At 35.6% G+C, this 11,660-nt stretch overlaps 2 protein-coding genes across 5 annotated transcripts; one reads left to right on the forward strand and one right to left on the reverse strand.

The window, feature by feature from the left end:
• Nucleotides 1-2,154: 2,154 nt before the first annotated feature.
• Nucleotides 2,155-6,340, reverse strand: LOC105560637 (protein C21orf2 homolog). 4 transcript variants are annotated; one of them, XM_012009912.1, is made up of 10 exons: nucleotides 6,019-6,339; nucleotides 5,453-5,518; nucleotides 4,717-4,884; nucleotides 4,487-4,646; nucleotides 4,154-4,225; nucleotides 3,902-4,018; nucleotides 3,521-3,625; nucleotides 2,598-2,867; nucleotides 2,364-2,462; nucleotides 2,155-2,285 (listed from the first exon to the last, which is right to left on the reverse strand). In XM_012009912.1, exons 1-10 carry the CDS (start codon nucleotides 6,096-6,098, stop codon nucleotides 2,175-2,177), a joined length of 1,248 nt encoding a protein of 415 aa, XP_011865302.1. In that variant the 5' UTR covers nucleotides 6,099-6,339; the 3' UTR covers nucleotides 2,155-2,174. The 4 variants fall into 4 exon arrangements, with proteins under 4 accessions (XP_011865302.1, XP_011865303.1, XP_011865304.1 ...); XM_012009913.1 differs by lacking the exon at nucleotides 4,154-4,225; XM_012009914.1 differs by lacking the exon at nucleotides 3,521-3,625.
• Nucleotides 6,341-7,095: 755 nt separating this feature from the next.
• Nucleotides 7,096-11,325, forward strand: LOC105560706. Its single transcript, XM_012010058.1, has 4 exons — nucleotides 7,096-7,312; nucleotides 7,688-8,418; nucleotides 8,609-10,210; nucleotides 10,318-11,325. Exons 1-4 carry the CDS (start codon nucleotides 7,096-7,098, stop codon nucleotides 11,323-11,325), a joined length of 3,558 nt encoding a protein of 1,185 aa, XP_011865448.1.
• The last annotated feature ends 335 nt before the right edge of the window (nucleotides 11,326-11,660 follow it).

Here is an 11,660-nt window from a genome sequence, read left to right on the forward strand (position 1 = left end):
CGAGAAATTTCAGCACTATCATTTGTGGAAAATAATCGCTTCTAATTTAAAAACTATTATAGCCTCGACACTTTTGTATTAGGATTTTCGTCTGGAAATGTTCTAAGGAATCTGTCATTAAGAGGACCTCCGGTGGTTTTAGGACACCCTGTATATATATATATATATTTCCCTATATTAGATATCAATACTATCAATATAATTTTTTATGTGTTTCAAGATGATTAATGTGTGGAAAATATCGATTTTGAAGGGGTATTGAAGTTGATTTATATAAATGCAATAACACAAGTTTACAACGTTTCAACACTGTTCATAATCAGAAGTTAAATTTTTTTACATAAATGTGTAAATAATATATAAAATCTACATGTATATACATATATATTAAAGTAATATCGTTTACAAGCTATAAAATAAATGGACGGTCCTAGATAACAAAAGTCATTGTTTTACATTGTTATAAAATGTCTTAAATCTAATTATTATTAGTTAATTGATGGAACGGCCCGCAGAAAAAATGTAATATCTTGTTTTCTTCCTGCTTTTCTTATTTATTAGCAGATAATATAAGGGTTTATCTCAAAAAATAAGTCCATATGCACTTGTTCGTCAACCTAAAGTTAATCTATTGTATAATATACATTCTTACAGTTATTTCGCTTGTTATGCTATTGTTTTTAAGTACAATTTTATACCATATGTGATCCTATAAAACATAATTATCCCATTTCTTTGTAAGATTGTTGAAAAAATTAATGTACAGCTCCGTAATTAAATAATAAAATTGAGGAAAATAGTAATGCAACAAGAAAATGGTAACCTAGGAATTTAAGTTTTTGCTTATGTATGTACACTTTTAAGCACAGATAATACGCAGATGATATTTTGATTATAAATTATCAGATTACATGTAAATAATGTACATTTAAAAGTGTTTTTAGATATTGTAGAATACTGTGTACAAAATGATCCTCTACATATATATATATATACACATTCATTTTTTAATTCCTATTGTATTGTATCGTAAAAATTGTTTTAAACGTTGAATTTGAAACTACCATTGATCCAAATAATTTTCTTTTCCTAGATAAAAACTCCAAATATTTTTTTACTGAGAAAATATTTAATAGCACATATAATTTATCTTCGATTTTATTTTATACATAGAGATATTTATGATATATATTTAACAAATTTATTTCAATAAAATTTTAGAAAAACGTAACAGTTGTTAAATAAAATTACTCATATATTAAAACTCAAATTTGTTGAAATTAAATTTCATCAGTTTTGATTTTAACAGAACATTTCTTCTTAACATGACGATTGTAACATGTGTTATTAATTGTACACATAATACATGAAGATAATTACATTTGTTTCTTCAGTCCTTGCAGAAATATCACAATAATTTGTAAATTTTATATGTATTTATAGACTTTTCCTACAAAATAACATGATAAGACCAATCTTCAATATTAAGGTTTTCTATCCCTTACTGAATTTCATTTTTTTTCTTTTTACCGAAAAGATATCCAATTGCACTTACAAGAGATTTAGGTTATTATTTTAAGAAAGATTTTATCCAATTTTTGTGGTGTAACTTACAAATTATATGTCCACGTTCCTTTTGCCGATTGAATATAACGAAGTGGCGTACTTCTAACATCAGAGCTTTTTGATCTTCTTACGCAATCTTGGCTTAAAACTCTACATCCCTGGCTCAAAATGACATTATTAAAATTACCACGAGGAATACTGTCACTGCTCGCTACGCGTCTTACATCATTGCTTTTTCTCTCTTGGCAATTTCTCGATGGCGAATTGTTTAAAGTGGAATCTTTGATTTTGTATACGGACTGATTATTTCCGAGCAATCTCGGGCTCGGGTCGATCGATACTGTTTTCGGGCTGTGTGTTGAGCAAACTTTTTCGGCACATTTACTTCGTTGAATTTGACTCTTATCGTTATTTTCTTCGAGTAACTGATGGTCAAGTATGCGATGTTCGTCATTATTGCAATTCCCATCGTTATCAGCGCATTGGCTCAAAGTTATGGTAGACGAATCAAGCGAATCGGAGAATTCCGGGCTGGGAACAGAAGACATGCTGCCGATATGGGAGAGAGCGACCGTCCCCTGTGGATTTTGGGGACGGTGTCAGAAACATCATTCTTCTAGTTCGTCCATTCGATTTCTAACAGCCATTTCTACCACTTCCAAACTTGGATAATCCAACTCCTTAACCAAGCACAGAACAGCAGATAATATATTCGAATTCTAAAAGTATATATTAAAAGTACATTTCAAATTTTATCATTAATTATTTAGAAAAAAAACAAGAGCTGTAAAACGTACCCTTGTTACTGGCCGCCTGTGATAGCGAAATTGATTCCTGCATTTGTCTTTATCGGAATGTCTCACCCAACCGGGGACACCGGGTTGATTTGGGTCTTCCTGTATCGAAACATGGTAATTTTATTAAAACTTTTTATATACATTGCTTTGTGTTACAACGTCTGGCCAGCTAAATATTATAGCCTGCATCGGGCTAAATATTTTATGAAAGCAACACACTTATTTGAATCTAACCCTTTCGTTGGGATGCGTTGCCACCCTTCTTGCTTGAGGTGTTGAAGGAGGTTGTGGCAAATCCTCATATTCTAATCTTGTTCTTTCATCATAGCTATAGTTATTTCTGTCATTACGCTTGTCATCTGCAAAGTCGTTGGCAGCATACTGCGTACGTTGCGATGTTGGTGTATACATGCGTTGAGATACTTCGTTTCCATACTCGGAATAAGCTCGCCTTTCATCGTAATCTCCATTATGTCGTTGTACTACTGGACGTTCATCGTAATCCTAAAATATCATTTTCTATAAGACAGCAGGCAATATGTGCTACGTAAATTTAAAACAAATTATTTTACATTTTAGCCGTAGACTTTCCATCTCATATTATTGACATAAAGACGTTAATAGGTAAAAACTAATGTCTTTTATTTATTCTGAATTTAACAAGATAATATAAAACATAATCAGTTTAGATATTAGATTTTTTTAATTTTTATGTTTAACATGTTCATATTTATCTCATTTGATAGAATTATTTATATTTATCATAATTAAAACAAATTATTCTGTAAATAACAAACTTGTGATTTCCGAACTATCGGCTATCAGTCAAAACGAATGTGTACATTTTTCGCTTCATAAATTAGACTATTATTAGATCTTATTAATTTCAAATTTTATATTGATCAATATGTTAGGTGACGTGCTAAAGCGATTGAAAAAAATTACTTAGCATTAAATGTCTCCTAAGCTCAGTTATACAATGTAGCCAGAAAACATTCGAGTTAAATTCGAGTATTTATCCAATCGTAATCGCTAACATAGTAATACATGACAGTATTGCTGATATATAAAATATATTTAACTGCCTATTTTATTATGGATAATATGAATAACGAGAATCGCAAATACGCTTAAAAATGTGCTGTACTTAAATGTACCTTGGATATTTCAAGAGTGTTAGTGGCCACAGTCTCATTGTTGCTGCGTAATTCTGAACACACAGTGTCATCTTTGCTCTGATTCTTTGACTGTCCATTTTGTAGCTGTTAGTATAATCAGGCGATAAGACAGGCTTTAAGTTATAGTTATATTTGAGATCTTTTTAAATTCAACTAGTTGCGATATGATCAGTAATATCAAATTAATGGATTAATTACTTTTACTTTAATATGAAAGTATTGTATTAAAAATGGTATTACAACGCATTAAGAAAATTTCCCAGCACATTAGCTACATTTTGTTAACAAAGTTATTTACTTTTAGAAATGATTATTAAAAGATATTTGTACTCCTATAAATCGATGATATGCATGACTGACCTCATATGCATATTGATTATTTTGTGAGTAATGTTGTGACGATGACGCATTATAATTTGCGTTTCTTCTGTCAGGGTCATATTCTTCATGTGTGTGCTGCATCTCATCAAAGCTCCTCTGAAAAATGTTCTGCATGTACACGCATGTATATTGCCACGTTTCAATAATTATACTACATCTCATAAGCTGCCAATTAATCTATTTTAGTGATTGGTAACGGACATTAAAGAATGCATTAATTTGCGTTATTACCTGGTCGCTAGAAGAACTGTATCGCCTAGATCGTCCCAATTCAGTTTCTTCAATGTACTCAATTGCAATATCCTAATTTAGTATAAATGTCATTTAGCATTTCAATGATTGTTAAAAATGCATTAAAAAAAATATATATATAATTTGAAATTAATACATGTAAGTTTTAATAACAATCAAACGAACAATTATTAATTTTAAGATGTAAGGCATATAAAAAAAAGTATAGAAAATTATTGATGAAATAATGTGAATATTAATTGCATATAAGTCTTTTAGTATTGCATTAACTTTTTTCGCTATTATTGCATATTATTGAAAATATATTCTCACCTCAGGGCTTACTACATCTGATTGCGGAGAAGCATCTACTTCAAGAGGATGTATTAAAGGTCGGCCTACTGCCATCGCAGTTTGCACTTCTTCGGGTGTCACTATCTTATCATCTAATTTCTCGAGATTTGGTAAAGCCCGAAGTACAGCTGATCGATATCTATCAAAGCAGTGAGTTGATAAAATTCTCGTAACTTCTTTTGTTTGACGAGATCTACTTAAGTATTTACCCATCCTTCTCTGCACATGGATTTTCACCGAGCCACAAGTTTCGTAAATTAGGCAATTCTTGAAGATAGCAGACTTCATTTAAATCTTTGATATTATTTCGTCTTATAAATAAATCCTGGAGCTTGTGGCAGTATTGAAAGTCAGCAAGTGTATTAATGTTATTTATGCTAGAAATAAATGTAAACGCTATTATTATTGTTGTTTCGAATAAAAGAGAGAAAAGGAAACTGATTCATTAGGATTATATTTATTGCCACTTCTCTCCTTTATTCCGAAAAGAAAGGATCAACTTTATATCCTGTTCTATAATTAATATTATATAAAAATAAAAATAAGAATCTTCAATCCCGTCAGACTGGATTTCAAATATTCCAGATACTGATCTTCATATTTTTCAATATTACTCAGGCAAATCACAATGAATTCAAAGCGTGTGTGGGCAGAACAACTTCTGAGGTTGTGGGCTGTGACCATGAGTTTAATACAATCATGCCCAAAGTAGGAACACGTTGCAGCTTCTACGTTTTCGTAAGATGAAAAATATCTTAGATCACGATCGTCAATAGAAAGAGTTAACATATTTTTGCGCAATAAACTGCTCGCTAATGAGCACTGCGGCTCCCCCTTTTTTGGATTTACTCCAAATTGCTACACCGCAATAAATAACATTTCAAGGATCTTAACATTCTTCTGGTTTCAGTAATTGTCCAACCACTTCAACAAGCCTCAACTCACCTCAGTGACAACACTTCCACGTTTTTCATCTTTCTCAGGATGCTAACATCTGTTAATTCTGTTCCCCTGTGTAAAAAATATGTTAATTCAATTGAATACAAGGAGAAAAGTATTGTTACAGTTTAACTTATCATCTCAAGCGATTCCAAACTAGACGGGCAAACTTTACAAGAGCGTCTCGCTCCAAGGACAAAAGAATAAACAATCCTTTCAATTGTAAACGCTCGTCGTTGAAGCAGCGTTTATAAAAATTCCTCAAAAATTGGCTGTGCACTTTGACATTACTCGGCGTACGTCTGCATGTAAAGTGCTACTCGACGAGTACTTTTCCACGTATTCTTTCGCATGCCAGTGTCTACGCGGATAGCAGTTAGTCACGCTCGGGTGATCATAATTCCCTTTTTTTCCCGTGGCAGAAAAATTTGATAACCTTGTTCGCGCGTGTCGTACGCGCGGCTACGTCGAGACGCTACGTTCGATCGCTCCGCGAGCAGTCGAGTCGCCGCGAATTAATTCGCCGCGCCGCCGAAGGAGACCTGTCGCGTAAGGCCGATGCAAACACTCACCAGCAATTGAGCTTCTTCACCGCAGAAAAGTCCGACACTCGCGTGCGAGCCACGACCATCTCTTCCGTCAACTTCACCATCGTGTCATTCGCGTACGGACGTTACTGCGCAATGGGAGATCGATACGCGGTCATCTGACGGGAGCTGCGACGCGATTAATTCGCGATACGCGAGATTGTAACACGGATACCACGACGAATTTTCCGAGCGATGCGCGCCCTAACCAATCGCCATGATGCCTTGCCGTCGACTAGCCGCGAAGTAGGCTGCGAGTGCTTTCACTGATCGCTCGCTCCTCAGTTCTCACCGTACTCCGGCTCATGCGCACAGCGGCGGCCAGCGGCGGCCCGCGACTCCCACGAGTACGGTCGGTCGCCGTTAATCATGCTCTTTGGACTCGTTCTCGCTCGACTTTACCATATTTCTTTCAACGACACCTAGGAAACACCTTGGCCCGTATTTCCGAATCCTCTTTTGTCGACAACAGTGCCCGTGTTGCCGTGCAAAAGATCCTTTCAGTACGGGAATTCTGTAACTTGCGATCGGCGCTTTTCGGTATCGTTAACTGGCGACAGCCAATGGCGAGGACGATCTTCGAAAGAGACGCAGATTTTCATTGGTTGCTCCTAGTTAACGTTATCGAAAAACCTCGATAGCAAGTTAGAGAATTCCCGTACAGGGCCAATTTCATAAACGTCGGTTAACTGTTAACCAGAGTTAATTCCCTATCTTTTTCCACTTTGTTGTCTAGAAAAGAAACGGAGAATCAATTATCCTTCGGTCAGCAGTTAACTCGATGTTTGTGAAACTGCTTCTCGGTTAATAAGAATCCTTTCCAAACCAATTATATTAACCGTCTCGTTCTCGATGATAAAGAATACCAATGTAGTACTGCTTGTCAGTGCTTAATTCCACAACATATTTAGAGTGCAAGTCATTCAAATTTTTTGGCGCCCTTCCGCCTATCTCTTCCTGTTGCCGCTTGAGCTCTACCTTCATATTGTTTTGTTGTGCGAAGATTTCACGACGTCTTCAGCAGTGCAAGAAGGAAAAACATCAATTAAAATCTCAAGGATTATGGCTAACTCAAAGAAAAGGAAGCGATCAAGATCGCTGTCTCGAGATAGACATAAAAAAGAGCGTAGGACGGAAAAACAGATCCAAGAGATGCAGAACCAGATAACTAACCTAACAAATACGGTTAAGCAGTTCATAGAAAACTCAGGAAAGATATCCCTCCCGACAACAAGTCAAGCGGATATCTTGTCCCACTCGGGAATAGATAAATCCGATGGTAGGTAAACAACCACAAGTCGGTTAATAGTGAGAATTTGTGTACAAGTTCAATAAGAACCTGGTTTCACAAAACTACACAACAAGTGTACCTCTCACATTAAAAACATCAGTACTCTCCTGTTCCATACGAACGTTGAGTTATCAAAAACCACACGTTTTTGATAGTGAGCGTTTCGTAAATAAGTTCAATAAGAACGGTTATTACGAAACTGCACAATAAGTGCTGCTCAGATTAAGTAATAATAATAAGAATAATAGTATTAACAATATTATCATGATTACATTCAATAAGAATTTACAAAACTACACAAGTGCTGAACGGTCTATTACCTTTACATAAGTTGTTGAATTCCTTGTTATTATTAAATTTCAGAGATTTCAGTACAGGATACGACTGGGAAACCAGATCAGTCCCCGAACAGTTCTCCGATTACAACTGAAGAACAGTCCAATGAGGACACTAACAGAGAGGAAATTAAAAAACTATTAGGAATAGATCCTAATGATTCTAAACAACTAAAACTTAACTTTCATGAGGAATTAAGAAATACTTGGACAAAATGGATGAAAGACGGCCTTCCGGAAGCGAAGAAAAAACAAATCTTAGAATTGTACTCACGGAAGGAAGAATTTTATACGGAAGCACCGAAATTAAATACAGATATCATCCCAGCTCTGACAGACATCGCCAAAAAGAGAGATGAACATTTTGTAAACACGCAAAACTGTGTAGGAACGGCAATTTCGGCCTTGGGCGCAGCAATTTCAATGATATTGGAGACACCAGAAGAGGGTATAGATCAGGAAAAATTCTCCGATCTTTTATGCCATGCAGGTCAACTTCTGACAGAGATTTTCCACGAACACTCAATTGCAAGAAAATCATTTATCACTCCCTTGCTAAACAAGTCGCTCAAACCAACACTGGACACAACAGTCTCAGATGAATGGCTGTATTCAGAAAAATTCAGGGATTTAGTTAAAGAAGCCAAAACTATTGAGAAAGCAGTAGGCGGCCTTAAACACCTAGAAAAAACCCAGAAGTCTCAATTAACCCCTCGTAGGCAGGGAAACTGGAGAACCCCACCTGCGAACTGGAGGCAGGTGGGGAACTATTACAAACGACCAATGTTCAAGTTCAGACCCAAAACCCAGGGAACCAAACGAGAACCTCAACGAAGAAATAATTAAAGTAAGAGCTACTGCGGGACAGGTTAAATTTTTTATTAAGGCTTGGAAGGAAATTACGGATGATAAATTCATCCTAAACTGTATAAGAGGATACTCAATTCAGTTTAGGGAACATCCCATACAACCGATCATCTTGAAGGAACCATCCTGGTCATCAGAACAAACTTCACATTACAGGACTGCAATAGCGCAGTTATTAGCTAAAAATGTGATAGAAGTATGCGCAGAATTGAATGACCAATTTATTTCCCCTTTTTTCCTCGTTCCAAAACCGGATGGCTCGAATAGATTCATTATCAATCTAAAAGAACTGAACAAGTTTATAGACCCGATACATTTTAAGATGGAAGACATCAGATCAGTTAGAGACTTAGTTAGAAAAAACGATTTTATGTGTACCCTAGACTTGAAAGATGCATATTACCTAATTCCGGTTAAAGAAAGCGATAGAAGATTTCTAAGATTTCGTTTCGAAAAGAAACTATATCAATTTAATTGTTTACCCTTCGGATTATGTACAAGTCCATACATTTTCACAAAAATTATGAAACCCGTTATTAAGCGTTTAAGGAGCGAAGGTGTTACATGCAGTATTTACCTTGATGATATTTTGATCATAGAAAAATCAATAGAAAAATGTAGTAAAAATATTGAGAAAACAATTAATCTGCTAAAACAACTAGGATTTATCATAAATTATAAGAAAAGCTCCTTAACACCTAGTCAAAGATGTAAATACTTGGGATTCATAATTAATTCAGTGGATTATTGTCTGGAATTAGATAACGAGAAGAAACAAAAAATTGTATCCTTACTGGAAAAATTTCAAGTAAACAATTGGTACAAAGTTCGCGAATTTGCAAAATTACTGGGAACCCTGAACGCGGCCTGCCCTGCAGTAACATACGGATTCATATACTGTAAAAGATTAGAGAGAGAAAAATTTCTAACCTTGAAATTTAATGGTTACAACTTTGAGGGAAAAATTCGTATCAATAAACCAATGTTTGATGACCTTCAGTGGTGGAAGACCAATATTATAACGAGTTCCAACCCTATTAGAACACAAAATTACGCTCTAGAAATTTTCTCAGATGCATCTAGAACGGGTTGGGGCTGTTTTTGTAATGATATGAGCACTCACGGTACATGGAACGAGGAAGAAAGAAAACATCACATTAATTTTCTGGAACTATTGGCAGCATTTTTCTCACTTAAGTGTTTCGCATCAGAACTTTCTAATAGAGAAATTCTGTTAAGGTTAGACAATTCTACAGCCATCTGTTACGTAAACAGAGCGGGTGGAGTTCAGTTTCCGCATCTAAGCGAGCTCGCGAGAAAAATCTGGCAATGGTGTGAAAACAAAAAACTATGGATTAGAGCCTCTTATATTGCCTCCAAGGAGAACGTCGAAGCGGATACAGCGTCTAGAATCACAAATCTGGATACGGAATGGGAGTTATCTGATAGATATTTTAATCAAATCGTTAAAAACTTTGGAATGCCCTCGGTGGACCTATTCGCTACTAGAATAAATAAAAAATGCAAAATGTTTTACTCCAGATTTCCGGATCCAGACGCATCATCAGTAGATGCTTTCACAGTCTCCTGGAAGAACAAAAAATTTTACGCGTTCCCCCCCTTTGCGCTCATCTTACGTACTTTACGAAAAATTATCCTTGATCAAGCAGAAGGGGTGGTTGTGGTACCTTTGTGGCCATCACAACCATGGTATCCTCTATATAAGTCACTTCTTATTTCAAAATTACTAGTTTTTAAACCAAGTAAACATCTTTTGATATCACCTTACAGAGAAAAAACACATCATATGATATCCCACCTTTCCCTGGCGGCAGGAAAATTATCATATCGGCATTGTCTAAGAAAGGCGTAAGAGAGGACTCCATGGGTACCATGATTACTTCAATCACTAACTCTACATTGAATCAATACCAAAGTGCCTTGAAGATGTGGTGGGACTTTGCTCATAACAGAGGTCTGGATGTTTATAACGCCTCAACTGCGGACATTCTAAGCTTCTTATCAAAAAGATTCAATGATGGCGCAAGATATAGCGTCTTAAATACAAGTAGATCAGCGATTTCCCTTGTTTCTTTAAGAGATATATCTCAAGATGGTCTTATAGCGCGTTTCCTAAAAGGGGTTTTTAAGTTAAAACCGACAAAACCAAAATATTCCAGTACTTGGGATACATCTCTGGTGCTAAATTACATTAAAGACCTGCCTCCGATGTCTCAGTTAAAAATTAAAGAGGCAGCAGAAAAACTAACAACATTGTTAGCATTATCAACGGCTCATAGACTACAAACCCTAGCACTAATCGATATTGAGAACATTTCAAGATCGAAGGCTGGGATTACAATAAAGATACCGGACTTGATTAAAACATCTAGACCAGGATCCTTCCAACCCGATTTATACTTACCTTTCTTTAAAACAAAACCCAATCTGTGTGTAGCAACCTGCATCCTGGAATATTTAGAAATCACAAAAAACTTAAGAGACAAAAGCAATAAACGTTTATTAATTTCAACAATTAAACCACATGGTCCAGCTAGTCCACAAACAATAGGACATTGGATAAAATCCTTACTAACAAAAGCAGGAATTGACACAAAGGAATTTTCTGCATACAGCACTAGACATGCAGCGGTGTCGGCTGCTTTCAATAAGGGCGTTGATATTGCAACAATTAGACGTACAGCCGGTTGGTCGGCACAATCTCAAACCTTTATGAGATTTTATAATAGACCGATACAACCATCCAATGATCACTTTGCGCGAGCAGTTATATTATAAAAAAGATAAATAATAAATAAAGATTTGAGTTCTTGTATACGCTAAAAATCTACATTGGTATTCTTTATCATCGAGAACGAGACGGTTAATATAATAGAACGATCGAACGAGCCCGCCGAAGGCGGGCGAAGTTCGATCGAGATTATATTTACCGTCTCGTTCGAAGATGATCAAAGTCCCTCCCTTCAGAGCTACCCAAAAATTGTATACCCAGGATCATCAATAAAACGTTGTCGACAATAACTCAATCTTTATTATATAGGAAATGTCTACGACATTTTTATTATGTTACATAAATGGGGCATACCAAAACAATATGAAGGTAGAGCTCAAGC

This window comes from Vollenhovia emeryi, unplaced genomic scaffold, assembly GCF_000949405.1.
Source record: "Vollenhovia emeryi isolate VEMERY1.0 unplaced genomic scaffold, V.emery_V1.0 DF939225.1, whole genome shotgun sequence".
NCBI lineage: Eukaryota > Metazoa > Arthropoda > Insecta > Hymenoptera > Formicidae > Vollenhovia > Vollenhovia emeryi.